Here is a 22,739-nt window from a genome sequence, read left to right on the forward strand (position 1 = left end):
AAAAAATTAATTAAATAAGAATAAAATGGCCAACATAATCTTAATTTTTGTCAAGTCATTTTGATCCTTATTTAACATAATTTTATATAAAATCACCAAAATAATTGATGATGTACAATCTTAAAATCACGTCTATTGATTTCAAATCTCAGAAAAAACCTGTTTTTAATCAGTAATCTTGATTACTTTTGCTTGGATAATTTGAGTTTGACTCCTTTGATCGGTAATATTTAGAAGAAAAAACTGGGTTTTGTCAAATATAAAATTGGCCTTTAATTTACAAAAGGACAAAAGGCGCAAGTCGTCCCCTTTCGCCGCCATTAGCAATTTATCATTCAGCGAGCAATTCGCTCGTTTCTACTGTGTGTGTTTTGATGGAGATCGTTTGCCCGATCGATGCAGAGCTGGGCACTGAAATCTCTGCTCTTCTCACACCTCCTTCACCCGCCGACGTCGAGGAGTACTTGAACGAGCTCATTCAATCCCGCAGCAGGCAATGCAATGGCATCACAGTCAAACAAAACGGAGAGCTCGGGAAAGGTAAAACCCCCATTTTACAAGTTTCCCATCACTCGTTTCGATCTGTAATCTGCTCTTTGATCTTCAGGTGTGTACGCGGACTCGGACTTGAAAGAAGGAAAGCTTCTTCTCAAGGACCAAATGCTTGTGGGTCTTCAGCATTCTTCCAACAAGGTCTTGAGTTCTAACTTTCTCTGATCCAAAGTTTGAATTTTTGATCCTGGGTCTTTTCAGTTTTTCATTTTTTTTTTGTTTTTTGTTTTGCAATTGGGAGGAGACTTGATTTGCAAGAATTGGGAGTTTCTTTGATGAAAGACTTTATCTTTTGCTTTTGGGTATTTTAATTTAGTTTTCAGTGTGTTTTTTCAATTGGGTTTTGCAGATTGATTGTTTGGTGTGCAGTTTCTGTTTCCGTTTCGTTGGCTCTGTTGAGCTTCAAATTGGGAGGAGACTCTATTTGCAAGAATTGGGAGTTTCTGCCGGCCGAGATTGCTGTGAAGCTGACTACTCAGCTGAAGATGAAGACTTGGATGACTCTGGGCCTAGCAGTTCTATTTACAAAGAGAAAGTTCCTCTTCCGAAAGGGATTGTTGAATCTTTAATGAATGGTGGTCTAAAGTTGCCTTACTCTGATAAGTTCTCACTGCCTCCGGTTGTTCCATGTCCTGGTGGCTGTAAAGAAGCTTATTACTGCAGGTGGGTAAGCCAAATTTTTATGTTTGAAGCATGTTGGTCTATGACAATGGCACTGCAATAATAAATGAACTTTCTTTCATTGGACTGGTTTATCTCTTTGTGAATCAAGTACCCAATAAATAACTTGTTATCGTGTGCCGATATCTTGTAGCAAACAATGTGCAGAGTCTGATTGGGATTTATCTCATTCCTTACTTTGCACCGGGGAGAGGTCCGAAGCAATCTCTAGGGAGGCACTTGTAGAATTTATACAGCATGCCAATGGTAGGATGAGCTGTGCTTCGTAGGTTATATCTTCTCTACCTTCTTATTCATTTTCCCACTATCGTCTTCTAATTTTATCCTTTTTTTTTTTTTTTTGGCTTTTACCAGACACAAATGATATATTCCTCCTTGCTGCGAAGGTACCTTCTATGACAAACAGCAATTCTAATTCCAATCTTTTATTTGTCTGGGTCTGAACTTCTAGCAAACTATCTGATCAATACTTGCAGACTATTTGGTCTCAGTTTGTCACGATATGTTTTTGGGATGGTTCGCCATGGGTAGTAGCATTACTTCTCTGTCTCAGTTTGTCACGATAAGTACGTGGTACCTTATGTGTTACATGTTGTTCTTGTCACGCTCGATAAGTCTTATACCATATGATATGATATAAGTCCAATTAGTTGACCAAGTTCCTTGGTTTATTTTCAGGCAGTGTCTTCCACCATATTGAAGTACAGGAAGTTGAAAGTGGCTTACTCTGAAGACCGAGAGAAAACACCAAATGTTGCAGGCAGCCCTCATCTATCTTTACTCTTAAAAGCTTGGAAACCAATATCAGTGGGACACAAGAGAAGGTAGCTATATTACGTATATAGTGAAGACTTGCTGTTGTGTAAACGATCTTAAGTGCTCCTTATGTTATCCTTGAAAAGGAAGAAGTGTTTTCCATGCATAGGGCAGAAGTATGGAATACTAGTACACTTCGTACGACATCACTTTAATGAGTTTTCCACTTTAGGTGGCATCAGTTGCATAATAAACGTGTGCAATAGTTTTGAAAATGTTTACATGACGGTTTCTTGTCTCCTCCTTTTCTCACATTTTATTTGCTCTTAGGTGGTGGGACTGCATTGCTTTGCCATTTGACGTTGAACCTTCTGATGAAGCTGCATTTAGGATGCAGATAAGAGAGTTGGCATTCACGGTAGTACTTTCTCCACTAGATAGGTTGTTTTAGAAATTCTAGTTTGAGCGCTATATTCTGTTGTCATCTCTTGAAAATGTGTATGTTCTTATTTGGGATTATGAGCTTCCAAACAAGTCAAATTAATGTTTATTTCATATAATCAGCATGATCCAAAATATTACTAGATTCTTTGATGCCTCTGGTATAATATTCTGTTATTTGAAGTTCTAACTGTATATTTGAATCTTTCAGTCACTTGAACTCCTGAAGGCAGCCATCTTTGATGAGGAATGTAAACCAAGTATCCTACCCACTTTAGAACTTGACGTATGTTTTCTTATTAGAATCATGCTTACTGTTTCTGACAGTTAAATTTGAACTCCTTGACTCTTCCCAGTATTCTCCCTCGAAATCTATGGGCATATAATTGCCATGTTTGAGTTGAATAATCTGTAAGTCAGAATTTACCAAGGGTTTGTCCCCTTTTCTGTCTCGTCCATTGAATATATAAACTGTGCATGCATCCAAAATGGTGCCAGCAATGGTGGTTGAAGTAATTCATGCGCTTTGTTAAATTGCTTATATAATTTGCTTGAGTCATCAAGCTTTTAATTTCATTTCACTTTGTTTCAGTGATTTGGTTGTAGCATCTCCAGTGGAAGATTATTTTTTGTACATTGATGATCTTCCAAATCCTGAAAAGGTTAGAAGTCATACTTTTCACCTAATTTATTCGAAAATTTGGATGTTCTGATGCCATTTTCCTGCTATTCATGACAGAAAGAAGTTGAGGGTATTACACGACCATTTTTGGATGCTCTTGGTGATGACTATTCTGTTTGTTGCCAAGGTATCATGCTCTTTTGCAGTTTCTTCACCATTATACGTTATTCTTCTTGGTGTTAATCTTTCAAGCTGTTATTTTGTACCTTATTCTTCTTGGTGCTGGACTACCTCGATGCTTGTTTCTGCATGCTCACATATTTATTCTCGAGGCTGGACTACCTCCTTGGGGCTAACGGTGTTCAGTAAGCATGAACTTGTCATGGTGGAATTTAGTTTTTATTGTTACTCTTACTAGGAGATCATTGGTGTTTGTAGAGCATGCATTCTTTGCCTGTTGGATATATTAATTTTGTTGCTGATATATTTGCCTTGCAAACTATTTTAAAAGCTAATGGTCAACAAATGTGGAATTGTCTCTCTCGGTTTGGCGAGGAGAAATATTAACTTCCAATGTTTTGTCAATTTTGTTTTAGGCACAGCGTTCTATCCTTTGCAGAGTTGTATGAATCATTCTTGTAGTCCCAATGCGAAAGCATTCAAAAGAGAGGAGGTACGTAAACTTCCAAGTTCCATATAGTAATTGAGATCTTCATGCAAAACCACGGTTTAAAGCAAACGCCATCTGCAGCTTCTTAAAGCATTCCTTAATTAATTTTTGTGCGTCTGCATTCACGCTTGTTCTCCATTACCAGGACCGAGATGGCCAAGCAACGATAATTGCACTTAAGCCGATTTCCAAGGGGGAAGAGGTACGAAAGTGAATGTCCAACTTGGTCTAGTATGCCATTTATAAGGTCGCAATATCCTTTTATCGAACTTGTGTTAAAATGCTGATGATCACTTTGAATTTTTCCAGGTTACCATTTCTTACGTCGATGAAGACCTTCCTTACGAAGAGAGACGGGCATTACTTGCAGATTATGGTTTCAAGTGCAGGTGCCCGAAATGCTTAGGAGAAGAGCCAAAATTGTGTGACTAATCCGCCGGTTTTCTTGCTGATGAAACTGCTTGTTTATCAACCATTTAATTTTCTGGTTTTACGTTGGTGCTTCCCCGTTTTCCCATTTATGTTTCAGCATCGTTCGATTTGTCTTTTATACACCAGAGATGGGGCTGAATTTGATCTTGGTTCAACTGGTCTTGTTACTGCTTATGTTAAGTGCACTGATCGTTGCCCAGCAAAAGAAAGACGACCGGAAATATATGGGAACGAGAGGGAAAGTGCAGCGTCACCTAATCAACTCCCTGCACATCTATAATCCCATCATCCCCATCCCCTTAAAACTGCATTAGAAAACGAGAATCTGACGAACGCTGAAAAGAAAAGAAAATAATCTTCGAAAAGAAAGAATATCTTCGTATGTTACTACACTGAGCTATGCAATCAAGCTTGATCCATCAAGCCTTAAAAATATACATGTAGAGTTATAGGCTCCGTGTAACGCAACGAGGAAGCTTGTACACCAAATACATAACTTTGCAAAGCCGGCATCAGATGTAGGAGATACACGAGTCTCTAACAGCTAGTACTTGAACTAAGTCTATCTTCTCACTGCTAAATACTTGCACCATCTCCTACTCAACTCCCTGCACATCTATGATCTCATCATCTCCCTCATACTGCATTAAAAAATGAGACGCCGTTAGACACTGAAGAACATTTGACAAAAGAATGAAATATAATCACGGCATGATCTGAATACTTGACAGATGATATCCACTGCGTTGAAAGCCAGAATGTCACGCGAGAGGGTGCATGAACAATGAACTTCAATAAGCAATCATAAACAATGAAAAGTGCACGAAAAATACTGACCTGCGAATGGTTATTTCTAAGGATTGGAGGTGGTGGAGGAAGGTGAAATGAAAAGCGTCCTCTCTCATATGCAGCTCCTTCCTCAATTCTAGCAGAACCATTCTCAACTGTCTCACTTTTATCCTCCAGTTCAAATTCAACTTCTGTGTCAACTGCGTGGGCAGCCATACTGGTAGAGGGTACGACAGGTCCTGACTCCGAACTCTTTAACTACACATTTGTTGTCCAAAAGATTTCAGTGCAAGTATTAATATCAGCTGCACCTTTTTTTAAGGCATACATGCGTAGCTTTCATTCAAGGAGGAAAAATGTTAGTTCAGGGTTGAAAAAGAAGACGAAGTTCAGAGGCAACTCATTCTAACACAAAAGATGTGAGATTAAAATTAAATTAATTGAGAGCATGCAGCAATGTCAGTGGAGTTAAACTGAATCAGGAATTTCAAATTGCCTAAAATATATAGCTGCTGGCTTCAGCAAATATTATGCCCAATGTATAGCAATTAAACAAATTTCCCATAGAAAGTACAAAGATGCACCTTATCTGCAGAGAGGATGCCTGAGGAAGCAGTCTTTCTCCTGTCATGTTTGCCTTCCTTTGCTAAAACCTTTGGACCGCCAATTCCATTGTTCACTGGCTCCTCCTTATCAAAATTTGATTGAGTAGGGTGTATGCTCCACCGAGAGAGCTTCTTTGGTCTGCTAGATGTTGTCAGATGTCCTCTTGTTGGATGAGCTGGTACACATCTCTAAAGTGTAAGCACCCATAATAAAAACCGCACATGGTATCCATTACGGAAACAACTTCAACAATATAGTCCAAAGTCCAAGTAATCAAATGATGCACATGAATTTTGAAGAAAAACTGATAAGCTAAAAATCATTAAATTAGCAAAATCTATTTGTTCTTTGAAAAGAAGCTAAACATGACTAAGAATGGTGCACACAGAAAATAAACAAAACTACCCACAAATGATGAGACTCTAAACTCTAAAGGGCTTTTATTTATACTGATTCTGCTTTCAACAAACAAAAAAGAGGTTGATATATAAAACTTCAAAGCTGAGAGAAGAACAAACCATATATTTCATCAAATCCACAAAACCCCATACATGGAAATGTAAATGCCTACCACTTTGTTTTGATTCTTTGGCGGTATCCCTAATAGCATCCAGCCTTTTCTTGCTTGGAGAAGCATCATTCAGCTGCTCATTATGGGGGGTGACTGGAAAACCAGTAGTCTCACCATCACTAACAATATTAATGCTCGAATCCTCTTCATTGGCATCAGTTCCATAAATATCTAAGGCAAGCTGATCTCCCAACTTATTAAGTCGGACCTGTGATCTACAGATTTCAATACAATTATCAAATTTCAAGAGCTCTACAAACTCCAATAATGACTGAATGCCAAAGCAACCAGAGGTATTTACAATATTAAAAAAAATACTTGCCTCTTTAGTTGGTCTTGTATCTTTGAATGACGAGAATGTGCTTTTACAAACTTATTCACCTTGTAGGAGATCCTGAAATTTTGAAATCCCGGAGAAGAGGAAGAAAGATCAATCAGTGAGTAAGACTTCCGTAAACACGCTACCCTGTAGCAGGCAACACAAATTCCTTACACTCTATTCAGTACCTCTTACATTCCTCCTTCTCTTTGTATAATTGAGCCTCAAGCTCCTTAATTTTAGAAGTGAGACTATCCACTTCTTGAGACTTCTCTTCCAGGTGAACCTGAAAAATAACAAACGCATTGCACACAAAAAGTATAACTAAAGGACATTCAATAAATCATGGCAGCAATCTGAAATAAGCAGACAGTTTAATAGCAATGAGAAAACAGAAAGAAAGACCAAAAGGCAGATATTTCAAAAAAAAAAAAGTGCTCAATAACCATCTGAAAAGCTTTAATACAACATTATATTCCCACCATCTTAATGAAAGTAAAGTGATATCTACCGAAGAAGATACACCTAAAACAACTTGCAAGAGACAACAGCACGACTGAAAATGCAAATACATATTTTTTTTGTTTTTTACAGACTAGTGCTACAACAGCATGGTATCATTTTGACAAACTTTTTTTTTTTTTTATCAATTATTTTCAGTAACAATGTCCAAAAGAAGTTGCCCAAAAGACCATTGAAAATTAGATTGGCATATTCACATTTACATAAATGAAAATTAACTGGCAAAAATCACAATTTTGTTGACCAATAAAAAACATAAGTTTGGGTAATTTGAACTGACCCCTAATTGAGATTTACGGTTATCAAGCATGTCGATCTCTGACTGCAATTGCTTTAACTGCTCCAAATTCCAAGGAAGAATATCAAAACAGAATCTCAATCAAGATTAGAAAGCATAGATGAACTCATGATGAAAACTTTTGAACAGAATTTCAGACCTGCACCTCAAGAACACCCGTCGAACTAAGTTTAATATTTGCTTCTTTAGCTTCATCTTCAGCCTCATTTGAGATTCTCAAACTTCCAGAAAAATCGCTTTGGCCATCCAAGTGTTTCTTCCTTCTTTTTCTGCTCCCCAATGAATTTAAAATGAAAAATAAGCGCTAAAGTGATCAGGAAAAATTAAAGTGAAAAGATATATATTTTTTTAATTAATTTATTTATTTATTTTTTTGTGCTGTTTATAAAGAGTAGATCATTAGAAGGATAAGTGCTCAACATGTGTGACATTCACAAAGAAAGAAAATTGCAAAGGGATCCATTTATTTAACTTACCTTTCTCTCTCAAGGGACCTGGATGGACTATATTCTGCAGTTTCATTTCCGCCAAGACAGTTGTAGGGAAAAAAAAATACATTAGTCAGACTTTATGAAAAGTGAAAAAAAGGAACTATAAACCAAAATAAGTTCGATAACAGACTTAACAGTTACATGATGCTGCACCAAACTTTGCTCATACTTGTTACTGTAAGGCATAACTAAAGAAAGAAAAATATGGAAAACAATACAACAGAAGAGTTAAGTAAGAGTGCTTCCTAACCACGAAGTATATGACGGCCTCTTATATTTCTCTCTGGTGAATAACTTCGCTGCGGAGAATGCCTTCTGTCAAGTCTATCCCTCAAGTCATCGCCTCCAGAGTCCCGCCCACCTACAGAGAGTGAAGAAAACTTTTCAGTAAAGCAGATCTAATAACTAGCTACTAATTCGTCTGTCTAAAGAAACAAGGAGAGCACCCCTTATGTGATAATGAGGCTAAGCTTACCATCACGTGGAATAGCATGAGTAACATAATAATGAACAATAATGTTGAATCCTTGCCAGTTTCAAGGGGTACACAGTAGAAACTACTGGTCTTATATAAGAAATAGATATAGTAAACCCATGTGTGAGCTTATAGATAACCTTCATATTTCAGAGAAACATTGGAAAGAGGAGAATTGGGATTCCCGTCATCTTGCTGAACAATAGTATAAAGCCGCAATCAGAAAGTTCAAGAGATTCTCCAAGGTTTCATATAAGGATACAGATATAAATTATCTGAACAATAGTATAAAGCTGCAATGAGAAAGGTCAAGAGATTCTCCAAGGTTTCATATAAGGATACAGATATAAATTATCTGAAGCACACGTAATCATTTAGTTTCTTCTGACAGAACTCCCATAAAAATAGCATTCTTCTCCATCTCGGAAATATCTTGAAGATACAAGTAAAGACTACAAATAAAGAGAGTACCATAATCCCCACGAAATTCATAAGCCATAAGCTGCAGAAGCAGCAAATAGAAAGGACGCATGTTCACCAAACCATCTTGTGTCTTAACTCTATAGAAGAAGATATATTCCAGAACTACGTAACGCTGATGATCCATCATAGCATATCGAAGATGCAACATAATGACAAGGTTCCCCACAGAAATACCACAATAGGAATTTGCTTCAATATAAACCACCAGGGACAATCCATACTGAATCAATACGATAACCTTGCTCGTCGACATGAACTTGGGAATTTTCATACGCCTTGATATTCTGACAACGCTACATGTCTCTCAAGAAGAGATTTTGATAGCAGCCCTAACCACTGAATGACTAAATCTGCAATCATTCTGGAATAGTACTTTTAACTCCCGACTCCCGAGTCTGTAAACATACATGCTCCCATTTGCTCCATCGAACGAAAAATAATATATTATCCGAATTGCAGACACATCATTGTTTCAAACATGGGAAGGATTGCATTAGATGATCATAAAACAGAAGACAATTTCAACATAGAGAGAGAGAGAGAGAGAGAGAGAGAGAGAGAGAGCAATTAATCACTTGAATTCATTCAAGTAAACAGAATTCATTAAAATTATAGTAAATTATGTAGTTTCAAAGAAAAATATGCAAACATATGACTTAAAATCTACAAAAATTACTATAAATTATCAAAATTTGACAGTAAATTATAATTCTGTGCAACCCCAATACAGTTACAAGTTCAACTTCAACCCAAAAATTAAAAAATTAAATTAAAAAAAAAAACCCACTTTCATAAGATAAGCAGAGCTTCAGAGTAGGTCACTGAAGAGAAAAAACCAACGTGAAGCAAATATTAATATTACCGTGAAAGGATCCGCCCGAGAAGCGACGGAGCTCCACCTCCCCGTGAGCAAACGAGCAGCTCTGCCGCGCGCACCGCCCTCTCTGATACAAAACGCATAGCTTCGTCTTGAACAGCTTCCTATCCGCCATCTCCCCAATCAGAATATCGGAAGCGTAAGAGCTAAGTTGCGAGAAAGGAAGAAAGGGAAGCCTTTTATATATACATACAATACTACTTCATCATTGACCGTACACGTGTCTCCATGAGATCATATATATGCATTCACCAGTAGCGTACTGTTCTGTCCTTGACAAAAGTGTTATGATTCGCTCGACCCGCCTGGTCGCCTCACTCTACTCGCCCGAGTCCCGCCGCGTCTTCCTCTCTCTCCGCCGTTCTCCTAACTCCCTCGCGCAATTCTCCACCGTCAGGAATCTCAGATTTGCTTCCTCTGCCACCGACGGGTGTCCGCGTCAGCGCGAACCGATACGGCCCCTGATGGACGCGGAATCACCTTTGCCCGACCCGGCGTCAGCCGAAAACTTTGTCCACATAGAGAACCCTACGACTGAGGATTTGTCCGATAGCATCGTAGGCGTCGATGCGCCGAGGGATGAGTACGACGACGGCATTTCGATGACCGCCGTGGCTGAGAGTTTCGAACAGAGGAGGTTTCTTCCTGAGGAGCTGTCGAGGAGCGTGGTGGTGCTCACTTGTGAGTCCACGGCTGAGGGCGGCGTTTGCGACGTGCACCTGGTTGGAACGGCACACGTTTCGGTGGTAAGAGAATTCAATTCCTGTTTGGTTGGTGAGAAAATTTGAATTGAAAGCCTTGGTCTTTGGTTTTGTGTGTGGTTTGTAGGAGTCGTGCAGAGAAGTTGAAGCCGTGATCAGCTATTTGAAACCAGAGGTGCATAATCCGTTTTGAAACTTGCTTAATAAGGTTTATATTAAGTTAATTCGGACAACAGTGTCATGAAATTATATTAAATTATAATACAGTTGACGAATTTTCGTGTGATGAATGTAGGTTGTCTTCTTGGAGTTGTGCTCGAGTCGAGTGGCGGCACTCACCCCTCAGAATTTGAAGGTCTGAGTCTATGTTCTGGTTCGGCGTTAGTTTTTGAATAACCAAACATGATTACCAATGCATTTAATTCATCAGGTACCGACGATGGGAGAAATGATTGAAATGTGGAAGAAAAAGCACAATGCCTTTGGAATTGTTTACAGCTGGTTCCTTGCAAAGGCATGTTTTCATCTTTGATCCAACTATACCCAGCATAATTTCCATATGTTCTCAGTATATTCAAGCGGTGGAATTTTTCGTGTCATTTTTCTGCTAGGTTTCAAGTAGGCTTGAAGTGTTTCCTGGTGCTGAGTTTCGTGTAGCGTATGAAGAAGCAATGAAGTATGGCGGTAGGGTGATACTTGGTGATCGCCCCGTGCAGGTATAATACATTATACCTTATCATTTTGGTTTTCTGATATCTATCAATTGCAGCCTGCCCAATGCACCCCTGGCTACATTCCACTCTTCGGCCGAAGAAACATTTATCAGCTACACAAGTAATTTTGATGTGTAATGAAAGTGCATTTTCATTTTAAAGGCTGATTATGATGAGATTTCTTCCAATCGAATGCTATAGCTTTGCTTTTTTTGTTGACAAGATGCTCTCTAGATGAAACCCATAAACCAGACTTGCAGAAAGTTTATGCCCGAAGTTCTCTTTCAAGTCCATTCCTTGCAAATTTGGTGGCAGTTTCAAAATTCTAGTATCTATTGCATATATGCATGTTAATTGTCTTACTTTTATGTTTCTTGGTTCTCTTTTACGCCGACCCTGCTATAATAACTCATCTTTTTCAAGCTGGCTTTCCATACTTATATATCCGTATTTCAGACTTTGTATAATTTTCCTGGTGAAGAATTACTTTGATATATGACTTTACACTGACTGAAAACAGATTACCTTGCGAAGGACGTGGGCAAAGATGCCACTTTGGCATAAGATAAAACTGCTATATTCCTTACTTTTTCAAGCTGTCTTTCTACCAAGTCCCGATGCTCTTAATAGTATGGTAAACATCTACTTGATTTGTTGAAAGACAACTACTCCTCCATTCTGCTAATGTTTAGTTTCTTGGGATTAATGATTTGTTCTTGTGTATATTCAGCTTAAGGAAATGGATGATGTTGACATGCTTACTCTTGTGATTCAAGAGATGAGCAAGGAGTACCCAACTCTAATGGAAACACTCGTACATGAGCGAGATCAGTAAGTATTCTTCTGAGCTAATTATTCAATCAAACTAATGCAAAGATCAAAAGATGATGCCACATCTGCATACCTTTGTCCTTTCACAATTTTCTGTTTCTTTTCTGCCCTTATATTGTGAACATTTTCTTCATCACAGAGGTTTAGTTATTAAACAAGTTCTTATGTCCACACTGAAAGTAAATTCGATGTAGACTAAGGAACGGCGCTGATGATGATTATTGGCTGTATATACACTCTTGTATGATCTAAGTACGAGCTCTATATATGCTTGTGGAGGTTGGGGTGTGTAGATAAACAAATTTCATTTTGATTTGTGGACATTTTCCACATTCAGTTCTCCTACGGCCTTAAATATTATCTGTCAGGGCACCTATTCAATTAAAACATAGGACACCTCCAAAGACCTTAGATAACTGAATGTTGTGGAGTCTTATTGTTTTGTTGATCTGATTGCTTGATTTTAATTGTTGAATATTTAGGTACATGTCGTCTACATTACTGAGAATTGCCAGCGAGCATCGTTCAGTAGTTGCAGTAGTGGGAAAGGGGCACCTCCAAGGAATTAAGAAGCATTGGCAGCAGCCTGTTGTGGTTGGTGAATCCTTCCTTTTGAATAAATTTTATAGTTTGTATCTTATCCCAACTCGTCGGTAGTGATTGTACAGGAAAATCAGTTCCTTTCCCAATAATGCTCCTTAGATTTGCTTTCTGGATCCGATTTTTCGTTGATGGTTTCTAGAATAGAAAGTATGTGTTTGCATTTTTTGACAAGTATTTCCTACAATTAGTCTCTAAACTTCGGTGCTCTGTGTTTTACCATGTATTGCAGATGAAGGATCTTATGGTAATTCCATCACAAAAGTCCTTTTTTACCACCGCGAGGATCCTTAAATCTTTGGGTGTCGCGGTAACTGGGGCGGCCATAGTATCAGGCATCTATCTCGCATCCAAGAGGAAGTAAAGCTCGGAAAATGGATACTGAACAACTGAATGAGAGGTTGAAGGTCAGCCAATATACACCATGTGATTCTTTTTTGTTGAGCAATACTACCAATTACCCGAGGGAAAACGTACTAGAAGTTGGAGCCTTTTTTTTTTTCCTCCCACCAAATATTTGAATCCATCCATTTTACTCCCAATCAATTGGTGTGGATTTTCGCAGTTGCCCGTTGGAGGCGGGCAACTGCCTTTGTTATTTTCGTTTTATACAGTTTGTGTTGCTTTACCTGTACTTTTAAGCCGTTTTTGCCCTTCAATCAACAGAATGTTTTTCTGATTTTGTAAATACAAGTTCAAGTAATTACCATGGCTCTTAAACTTTTGGTCCAAAATTTTCAATCGTCTCACGTTCCGGCCCTAAAACCTCAAGTTTAATCGCCGGTGATGGGGTTCGGTAAGCGGATTTGTCGACGAAAAACTACCACCGGACAGTAAACTTCTCGGTTACTTCCATCTGGCTTCACCGTTTTGGCCAAAATGAAGATCAAGGACACCGAGTTTTGTTTTGAATCCTTCTATTGGTAAAGTACAAAAGGAGAAAAGCCCCTCTCAGTTTACAAAGTTAAAATCTTTAAGAGCATTAGTCAAAAGCACTTTTATTGGTTGATTTGTTCAGGATAATTTGTTCATCGTTCTTTTATAAGAATGCAAAAGCACTTCGCTCATCACTAAAAGCACTTATGACTATTGGCATGAATTTGTTGGAGTGTACGAATGTATGTGGAGTTTCCCGGATCCAATGGCATTGCGAATCCACTGATCAGAATAGCCACAATAATGAATTTGGCGTCCGAGCCATTACATCAGGAGGAACCAAATAATCCTCTAGAATTGGTAATGGACGCAAGTTTCAAATCTTTCTTACAATTTCATCCAAAAATTAACAAAAATATTTAATATAAATTCAAAAATAATGTGGGGGAGTGGGAGCTCAGTGGAAGGAGAAGTCGTTTTGTTAGATGAGCTCACGGCAAGAACCCCAAAAGAGGCCTCGTCCACTGCCCAAAACACGTCCAAGTGTTTAATCTCATCATTGCAACCACAACCCATCAATCAAAACATTCACAATTTCCAAAATTAATTAATCTAAAATAAAAAAAAATTATATGAATAAAAAAAAAACAAAAAAATTGAATTTGAGCCTCAGTGTGTGTAACAATCAGATCATTGACCAAGAGGGCTCACTGAAATCCGCTAAGATAATTGTATGTTATCATCATAAGCCCCAATTTAACGAAAAACCCTAACTTTGCAGGATTAGACAAAACAAATCATACCAAAAACCCTAATTTTTTTGCAGGATTAGACAAAACAAATTTATGGGTTATTGATAAAATCCAAAAAGATGAGATGGGTAATCTTTGAAAAGCAATTTTTTAAATTCGAAATTGGATTGGGAAAAGAAGAAGGTGTGCTCAGACAGCCAAGGGTTTGTAATCAAACTTTTGGGAGAAGAACCCAGATCATAAACTCTAGTCCACAAAATTGCCTCATCACCGCACACTTCTCACTCCACAGAAACACAGAGGAATTGCACAAATTCGAATTCGATTCAAATCCCTAGATTTTGGTATCTAAGAAAAATTCGGCCAGTAATGGCGGCGGAGGCGAAGCGAAGGGATGGGAGGTTGCAGAGATGGGAGATGAAAGTTGGTTGTATATATAGGCTTAGGGTTTATGTGAGAGATGGAAATTAGGGGTGGGGTTTAGGGTTTTGACGGCTATACCAAAAATGGGCCAAATGAAAGAGTTCAAGCCCATTTTAAGTTAACCGAAACCTAAAAGCCCAGTGTCAGTTCTAGCATTCGTATTTTTCTTATTTGTGAAATTATAGTATAAATATTATTTCACTGTAATAATCAAATGGCTGTATAAATGTTTTTCGATTTGGACGAATTTTTTTAACAATGATCTATACATACAAATAAAAAAAAAGTCATATAATGGAAATTATTGTGGAAACGAGCCCAAACATGTAATTAATTAGCGTCGTATTAAGTTACTAACTAGCGTTTAAGAAGTCTATACTTGATTAAGCATATAGAATGATGCATAGTTGTTTCACCAAAATTCTAAATTTATTATGGCTAAACAATACTAAGTGATATTTTTTTTCGTGATTAGCCATTAAAGTAGTGAACAAATCACGTCGTTGAAGTAGTGATTAGTCATAATTTGTGGTTTGACTAAGATACAAAGACCTTATTCTCCCCCCTTTTTATAATGATTTGGTATTTACGTACACGAAGACAATGACAAGCCTCAACCTTATTAATACAAAACAATATAATATCAGAAAGCATTACATGCATGCAGTTCACGAACATTGCCATTTTTATTACACCAAAAAAAAAAAAAAACACTGAAAATTAACCAAAGATTTCCGTTTTCTAGCTATTCACAACTGAACACTGCTTCCTAATCTCACCAGCCGATCCAGTCTTAACGTTAATCCGACCCATTTTCTCCATGGACTTTCCAAACTCGTCGTAGAAGTTCTGCAGTGAACCTTTGAGCAGCTGGTTGATATAATTAAGAGTGGTTGAGCTGCTTGTCAAAGCAGCATCGGATTCAAACAACCCTCTCCGTTTGAGCAAAAGTGTGTAGTAGCTTAGGTCAAAAGTACGGACGCTTCCAGGGTCCATCTCAACAATTGTGGTGTTATCAGTTGGAGTTTTGCACTTGTTGGCCTTGAGATTGGCTGCGTATTGGGCGTTCAAAGCCGGGTCCTGGTCACCCACTCCGGTGAAATTGTAAAGGCGGTTTGAAAATGATGGGCAATGAGAGACCCCAATTGTGTGAGCACCTGAAAAAAAAAAAAAGGAGCAAATTAACCCATGTGGTGTGATTAGGTGCATAAGCCCATTAGCCACTGATATGCCTTTAGCAACCTATTAACTACTAATTGATTTTTTTATCCATTTTATTCCGTGCAACTAATGCCACTGGTTATTGTATGTTAGTAAGACTATAAAATTTGACCTATTGATCAAGTTAACTATCGTTTATAATGTGTGATCTTGATTCATAGTGTGACAACATAAGTCTGATAAGAGAACATTGTCCTGTATATTTCAAGAATTAGCTTTACCAGATAGCAAGACCAAGTCCTTCAAATCAAGACCCACGTTGGCAAAAGTTCTTTGGAGAGTGCTGAAGTTCGAAAATGGGGGTGGGATGTTGGCTAAGGCTTCTGCCCTCCTTGCGATCACCCCATCTCTTCTACCTGTTGGAACCTTCCAAGTTGGACCTCCCTACACACCATGCCAAGAAAATAAATAAACAAAGATGAAAATCTAATGAAGAATTGGGACTACATTTGATTATTTTGGTTTTTGAACTTTGATGGTAGGTCTTACTGTTGCAACAATGGAATCTCTTGCTGCCAAAGCAATAACATCTGCGCAGGAAACTACTCCAGGGCATTGAGCTTCAAGTCGGCTCTTTATTCTGTCAATGAAGTCAAATCCTCTGACGGTTAGATTTGGGGGAGCATCTTTTTCAGCTTGGTTACTTGAAGTCGAGTTCAGAAGAACGGATGCATCACAACCCTAATAAGCAACAAGCATTCATTAGTTCCAAATTACAATTCTAACCCTATTAATACAGTTGCAGAGAATGTTGGTCTGTAAAGAGAAGAAGATGGTCACATACCCTGACAAAGCAATCATGGAAGTGCAATCTTATGAGAGCAGCTGCAAGTGAGGGTGCATTGTGGATATGCTTCTCGATGTAGTCTTTCACAATCTTCTCTGCTTTTGGGCAGTTCTTGGAATAAAATCCCAATTGCAACTGAGCTTCACTGAAGCCTATGATCACCAGAAGACATGAAACCAAAATCCCAGAAAATCGAATCAACCCCATTTTCGTTGCAACTGATCTTCAACTTGTAGTAATTTAGAGGAAGAAACTTGATTTGAATGTGTTGGCAATTACATAACTGTGATTTGAAATTTATAGGCCTCCACCCCCAACTTCAACTTTGTGGGCCTAGTGCAAGATAAGAAATTGCAAGGTGACGTCCAACTACCATGCTTTTTGGCGATTCTATATCCTTTCCTTAATATTATAACTAGTACTAGCAGTTAAAGTTGTTCCTTGTAAGACAAGTAAAGAAAATCCCATATCTGGAATGTTTTTGTACTTTGGTGATGGATTATGTTTGAAGCTAGCGTGTGACAGCACATATTTTTTTGGTCTCGTTGCCACCAAATTTCATGTCATTTTTCATGGCAGTTGGAGATTAAACTAATTGTGCCTTAATTACAAATGAGTATCAATTTTTTGGTCTGATTGTCGTTTACCCATATTATGATACACGGTTTCACAACATCATTTAACAATGTCATCATCATATGGAAATTGGATTAACTTTGTACATAAAAATTTTAATATTCAATGATGACGGCTTTTATACACACACACACACATATATATATATATACTGGCGTTTTTAATTTCATCATTCTTCCAACCTATCCAATTTTCTTATCAATGATTGGCTATCTGCCCTTGTTACAGAAAGTAAAATATATATTAAGCAATGAATGACAAAATGGCAAAGAACAAATCAATCGAGTCGAGCTGATGAACCTTAGGCCTCCTCAGTGTCTCAATATCTAATTATGCACTTCTCACAAACATATTTTTCTTTATGATTATAAAAAATTAAAGTTTAAAATAAAAATTTTAAAGTGTCAATAACAATTTCTAAAAAGTATTTCAAACTGAGAAGTTAGGTTTTGTTCCCCTTCATCAATTGTTGCTTTTGTGCATCTTCGTCGTGTTCCTTCTTCACTAGTGTTCCGTCTCCTGTTTGTGGCTCACTGGAAATTCGCTCATGGTTGAAGGAATCTTCAAATTCAATCAAGTAAACATAGGCTTCTTCTTTTAATTAATCATGGCGCCTATTTTCCCGCGTGTGTTTCGAATAGAAAGAGGGCCTTGATTATTTATTGGGATGGAAGGCCTTACTGGTTCTCCAATGTCATGTCACATCATGTGAAAGAAGCAGAAATAAGGAGATCATAGAGAGAAGGAGATGGAGGAGCTGGCCATTACAAGCAGTTGCATAGTTTGTTTCCTCTCCAAAACATGCACGAAAACAATTTATGAATAAAGAACACACAGGGGACTACGCATCTGGATAGAATTACATTTTCACTTGCAGTTGGATTAATCATGGGAAACTTTCTATTGAGCCACAATGAAGGGAGCGCAGAAATTCACAGAAAGACAAAGTCGTTAATGCAAGAAAAAGGATACACAAACTGCAAATAATAAACGTCCTTATGAGTATTTTTTTTTAAAAGAAAAACTAAACTCAATTTTAGGTTGACATGTCATGTTTTAAATGATAGATTGTTATAACGGTTTAGATGTAGCGAAATGCGGGTAAATGCACGAAGCCTGGATCTAGTTATATATGCTAGCTGGGGCAATCGCTGAAGTCACTTCTTTAATCCCTGTCCATATCTCTATGAAGTTTCGGGCCTAAGATTCTATCGGAGTAACAATGCAAGGCAAATTAGTAAAATCTAGCATATCTGTAGCTCTTTACTCCTTTCATGGAAAGATGTATCTCTAGGGGTTTAGACATTTCACTGGAAAACAATTTACGAGAATCCGCTTTAGGGTTTCAATAATGAAAATTAAAGTTAAAAAAAGTAGTACTAAAAGTGAGGACTTTTAAGCATACATACAAGAGTTGGTTATAAATTAGTATATTATGATTTTTGAAGGAATAATAATTGCTCTAATATATTACTTTCATGCATAGAAAGAGGTTTGTTATTATGTATTTTTGAAGGAAATTTTGTTTTAATTTATTAATTCTTTCTATCTAGGTGGAGATATTCTCGTGTCACTAGTTTTATATGGAAATAGACAAATGAATGAATATACACAAGGGAATTGTTATTAGCACTTCAAAAATTTCATTTTACACTCTTCACAAGTTTATTTTTCTTTCTAATTATAGAAAATTTGGAATGCCAAATGAAATTTTTGGAGTACTAATAACAATTCCCATACAAATTACAGCAAGCTTATTCTCTTTCAGTTTTCGAAGTGCAATCCATGTTCTTCTCAAAAGTTGATGAATTTTAGTTGTTTATTTTTTAATTTATCAATGTGTAAATGTTCTAGTTGTGATATTAAATTATCCCATATCTAATTGGTGAACGCCGGACCATATGATATAATAATCAGCACAACAGAACACGTTGATGAAAGTTGGCCATCAATTATGCCCGACCCTTTTTGTATAGAAACCAATGTTCTGTCTCAATCGAATAATGTTCAAGCCTTATTGATTTGAAATATTTATAAAAACGAAATAATAAAACATTTACAGGATATGGTGTTGAAAGGCTCCCACCATGGCAGTCCAAAATCATCACACGACTTGTTAACCAATTTTGGTTGCAACCCTTTTTGGAACACACAACACATACATGCATTATCAATTATGCAAACATTCATACTCACAATTGCAAATTCAAATCACCAGCTGAATAAAAATGTCCACGGGAAGTGATTTCCTCAAACTATTTTTCTCTTTCTACTCACCCTTTCTTATTCTAGCTTTCGAATTGTAGAAATCAAAGGAGAAAACAAATGAGAAAAATAAGTGCACAAAAATCATTTCCCAATGTATATAGAAGTTAATTGCCTTCAATTAACAAAAGCACATTGCTTCCTTATTTCACCGTTTTTGCCTGTGAGGACTCCAATATTACCCATATTCACCATTGAGACACCGAAATCTGTTAGAAAGGTGGATCCACGAGTTGTGGCTTGCTTTGTCACATAGGCTTTTGTCTCAGTATCATCAAGAAGAGCTGAGTCAGACTGGAAAAGTCCTCTTCTTTGAGTTACTAGAGTGTAGTAATCTTCATCAAACGTTTTGAAGCTTCCAGGATCCATCTCAACCAGGTTAGTCGTGTCCCCTGGCTTGCATTTTGTCTTCAGCCGAGCTATATAATTTTTGTCCAATTTCGGGTCTGTGTCGCCTTTTCCGGTGAAGTTATACAAGCGATTTGTGAAGGACGGGCAGTGAGATGTGCCTATGGTGTGTCCTCCTAAGAACAATGAAGAAAAGTGAGATCAGATCATGTTGATTAGGGTTTCATGAAGCAAAAACAAATAGATAAATAAAATAGATAAATAAAACTTGCATGTAAACGTAATAATATTCACCTGACAGAACCGCTAGGTCTTTAGCACTTAAACCCTTGGCTGCAAATATTGCTTTGAGTTGAGTTATGTCAGCAAAAGGAGGAGGTAAGCCTCTATTGGCCTCTGAGGCTAATGACACTCTTCCATCTCTTCGTCCAGTCGGAACCTCCCAAAATGAGCCATGAACCTGGAAAAAAAAATATTCATTCATTTTAAGCCAAATATATGATTATTTAAGAGCTAAAAATCTTATGTGCATGCATGAAGCATGATTGATGTTTATTCTTTTTATTTATAAAAATGAAAGCAATGATAGCGAGAGATAAAGGAATCGAACCTAAGATCTGGGGTTTAGTAAAAAATCCCTAATAATTAGCCCTTGAACTACAAGTCACTTACACATGATGTCCGTTTCTTAATTAAAGAACAGACATCCATTCTTAATCTAATGATACATTGAATAACTATTCTTAATCTAATAATACATTTAATAACTATTGATTTATGTGGATTGAGTTTAATTTATTACCATTCTAACTGCGTCACGAGCTACTAAGGCCAAGATATCAGCACAAGAAACGACACCAGGACACTTCTTTTCTACTGCAGATTTTACTGCATCAATGACATGGAACCCTCTTAAGCTTTGGTTGGGGATGGCTTCTTTCTCAGCTTGACTGTTTGGTGTGGAATTCAATAGCACAGAACCATCACATCCCTGAAAATTAAAATTTAAAGGAATTAGTTGCTTTGCAAAATTCGGTAATTAGCAATTGTTGTGCAATTAAAAAATAATTTGAAGGACAGTTTTCAACAGAAACTGTTGTGTCATTAGCAGGACTTGATGGATTACATGAGACAAGTAACACAACCAAACGACATATCACTTACCCTAACAAAACAATCATGAAAATGCATCCTTAGAATAGGAGCAGCAAGAGTTGATGCCCTAGATATGTATTGATAAGTAGTCCTTGCCACAATAGCCTCTAAATCAGGGCATGTTTTGTAGTAGAACCCGACTTTCAATTTCTGCGCATTGCTCGAGTCTAAGGCCAACAAAACAAGCAGAACCTGAAGAAGAAAGACTGAGATGATCTTTTGAAAAGCCATTGTCTTTAGAGAGATGGATGGAATTGAAGCTAGGCATGTCTGGTTTTTATAGTTATGTTTAGGCCTTTGAACTTGTCATCGTTAAGTTATTTTATGAACTTTATATTATCTAAAACGTTTGTTAAGGCTTCAGCAAACAATCGAGTTGACAACGTCCTCATACAAAAATAATAATAATAAGAACCGAAAAAACGAGTTGACAAATGATGGAAAAAATAATAATAATAAGAACCGAAAAAACGAGTCGACAAATAATTAATACCCTAATTTCTGCTTTCTTTATAAACTCATAAAATATTTTATTTGCACCATCTAATGTGTTTGTAGCTTTCATCTTCACCTTCCATATAGAAGTGAACAACTTCTTTCGCAGTCACTTGAAGGCAACAGAAATTACAGGTAAAGAGAGACAATACTTGGCTCCTTATATGCAAGGAGCAATTTCTCTTTACCAATCACAATTTGACATGTATGTATATATTTTTCTTTTGTATTTTAATAAGTCGGTTCGGTATATGTCAGTTTTTAATTTACAGGCAAATCTTAGCATTCAGTCAATTGAGCAGTTTTCGTTGAGAGATACCATCATATGAAGATTTGTTTATGCTTCTTAAGTGGAGGTTGAGATGATTTTTGAAAGCATCCCTTCACTCAATGGGAAATAATTTTCATACTCTTATTTTTTTCACTTGTACACTCTTAGCTATTTTGACTTTTGAATTAAGTGACAAAAAAAATCATGTGCCAAAAATAAATATAATTGTGCAGAAGAAGAAAACGAGTTTGTGTAAGTCATTTCCCAAATATAAAGTTAAATGTTTCAAACAGAATGTCTTTGATCGGGGAAAAAACCCGAGAATAATTCAAAAGCATTAAGAACCGCCCACATGTTAAAAAATCGATTGCTTGCACACTATTAGAATCAAATTAAACAATAATGTATAGAGTTAGGTTATGATTATGCAGCTAGCTCCTTCATGCAGATGATTTTAGGGCTTTCAGATAAGGCACCGCATTATTAAATAATACAATTTGCATTAGACACTATTTAATTTCCCATGACGCAAATGAAGGTGATGACAATCATCAAACAAATATATGGTTTGGAAAGTAATTTCATACTTGTTTTAGCCTTTTATACACTCTTGTTTAATCAGGATCGTTGATTCTGTTTGATTTGTTCAATTTGATGGTCATAAATAAAAATGAGTGCATGAGAATCTAAAAATAATGTGTGAAAATCAATTCCTTATGATTTTGATCATTAATAAGCTCTCTAAACACGTATACATGTCGTGCGTTTGATTCTGGCGCTGGTGAATTACATGATGGTTATCAGATAGGGTGATTGAAATGCCCTTGTGAGTTTTTCCATCTCCAAAAAAGTAGATTGCCTTAGCAACACCACCAACTATTCTCTTTTTCTTTTTTAAGAAAAAAAAATTGCCCATGAAAAAATAAATGGCCCATGACTCTTCAATCACTAACTAATTATTAATACTCTTAACTTGTTACAGTATAACATAATAAAATATGATGTATACAATGGCATTGTTCTGTTTTTTACTTTGACAATTGATGATCATATATATATATATATATATATATATATATA

General features: G+C 36.9%; 5 protein-coding genes and 4 non-coding genes across 11 annotated transcripts; 2 read left to right on the forward strand and 7 right to left on the reverse strand.

The window, feature by feature from the left end:
* The first annotated feature begins 260 nt into the window (after nt 1–260).
* LOC103442586 (histone-lysine N-methyltransferase ATXR2) lies at nt 261–4,328 on the forward strand. The gene is made up of 14 exons (XM_008381391.4): nt 261–540; nt 608–693; nt 902–1,215; nt 1,367–1,479; nt 1,588–1,619; nt 1,912–2,057; nt 2,320–2,407; nt 2,642–2,690; nt 2,787–2,841; nt 3,023–3,092; nt 3,170–3,239; nt 3,649–3,725; nt 3,868–3,924; nt 4,032–4,328. Exons 1-14 carry the CDS (start codon nt 375–377, stop codon nt 4,152–4,154), a joined length of 1,446 nt encoding a protein of 481 aa, XP_008379613.2. The 5' UTR covers nt 261–374; the 3' UTR covers nt 4,155–4,328.
* A 162-nt stretch (nt 4,329–4,490) lies between these two features.
* Nucleotides 4,491–9,705, reverse strand: LOC103442587 (zinc finger CCCH domain-containing protein 13). Of its 3 annotated transcripts, none has more exons than XM_029107974.2 (11): nt 9,571–9,705; nt 8,001–8,111; nt 7,736–7,769; nt 7,405–7,528; nt 7,242–7,298; nt 6,628–6,725; nt 6,443–6,514; nt 6,121–6,335; nt 5,528–5,724; nt 4,992–5,201; nt 4,491–4,795 (listed from the first exon to the last, which is right to left on the reverse strand). In XM_029107974.2, exons 1-11 carry the CDS (start codon nt 9,698–9,700, stop codon nt 4,751–4,753), a joined length of 1,293 nt encoding a protein of 430 aa, XP_028963807.1. In that variant the 5' UTR covers nt 9,701–9,705; the 3' UTR covers nt 4,491–4,750. The 3 variants fall into 3 exon arrangements, with proteins under 3 accessions (XP_028963807.1, XP_028963806.1, XP_028963808.1); XM_029107973.2 differs by having other exon boundaries at nt 7,399–7,528; XM_029107975.2 differs by lacking the exon at nt 4,491–4,795 and having other exon boundaries at nt 5,015–5,279; nt 7,399–7,528.
* Nucleotides 9,706–9,827: 122 nt separating this feature from the next.
* Nucleotides 9,828–13,164, forward strand: LOC103442588 (uncharacterized). Its single transcript, XM_008381395.4, has 9 exons — nt 9,828–10,331; nt 10,414–10,461; nt 10,582–10,641; nt 10,717–10,800; nt 10,898–11,002; nt 11,520–11,633; nt 11,730–11,830; nt 12,313–12,424; nt 12,663–13,164. Exons 1-9 carry the CDS (start codon nt 9,828–9,830, stop codon nt 12,792–12,794), a joined length of 1,260 nt encoding a protein of 419 aa, XP_008379617.4. The 3' UTR covers nt 12,795–13,164.
* A 380-nt stretch (nt 13,165–13,544) lies between these two features.
* LOC114827222 (small nucleolar RNA snoR80) lies at nt 13,545–13,668 on the reverse strand. The gene has a single exon (XR_003776440.1). It is a non-coding gene; the product is annotated as a small nucleolar RNA snoR80 (small nucleolar RNA).
* Nucleotides 13,669–13,758: 90 nt separating this feature from the next.
* LOC114827215 (small nucleolar RNA Z152/R70/R12) lies at nt 13,759–13,872 on the reverse strand. Its single transcript, XR_003776433.1, has one exon. It is a non-coding gene; the product is annotated as a small nucleolar RNA Z152/R70/R12 (small nucleolar RNA).
* Nucleotides 13,873–13,970: 98 nt separating this feature from the next.
* On the reverse strand, nt 13,971–14,058 carry LOC114827214 (small nucleolar RNA R11/Z151). The gene has a single exon (XR_003776432.1). It is a non-coding gene; the product is annotated as a small nucleolar RNA R11/Z151 (small nucleolar RNA).
* Nucleotides 14,059–14,239: 181 nt separating this feature from the next.
* On the reverse strand, nt 14,240–14,338 carry LOC114827212 (small nucleolar RNA Z157/R69/R10). Its single transcript, XR_003776430.1, has one exon. It is a non-coding gene; the product is annotated as a small nucleolar RNA Z157/R69/R10 (small nucleolar RNA).
* Nucleotides 14,339–15,100: 762 nt separating this feature from the next.
* On the reverse strand, nt 15,101–16,856 carry LOC103442590 (peroxidase 3). Its single transcript, XM_008381396.4, has 4 exons — nt 16,487–16,856; nt 16,192–16,383; nt 15,924–16,086; nt 15,101–15,638 (listed from the first exon to the last, which is right to left on the reverse strand). The coding sequence occupies exons 1-4, from the start codon at nt 16,694–16,696 to the stop codon at nt 15,223–15,225; spliced, it is 981 nt and encodes a 326-aa protein (XP_008379618.2). The 5' UTR covers nt 16,697–16,856; the 3' UTR covers nt 15,101–15,222.
* A 2,458-nt stretch (nt 16,857–19,314) lies between these two features.
* On the reverse strand, nt 19,315–21,142 carry LOC103442591 (peroxidase 27-like). The gene is made up of 4 exons (XM_008381397.4): nt 20,903–21,142; nt 20,541–20,729; nt 20,033–20,198; nt 19,315–19,914 (listed from the first exon to the last, which is right to left on the reverse strand). Exons 1-4 carry the CDS (start codon nt 21,122–21,124, stop codon nt 19,508–19,510), a joined length of 984 nt encoding a protein of 327 aa, XP_008379619.1. The 5' UTR covers nt 21,125–21,142; the 3' UTR covers nt 19,315–19,507.
* Between the last annotated feature and the right edge of the window lie 1,597 nt (nt 21,143–22,739).

This window comes from Malus domestica, chromosome 09 (genome assembly GCF_042453785.1).
Source record: "Malus domestica chromosome 09, GDT2T_hap1".
In the NCBI taxonomy this organism is placed as follows: Eukaryota; Viridiplantae; Streptophyta; class Magnoliopsida; order Rosales; family Rosaceae; genus Malus; species Malus domestica.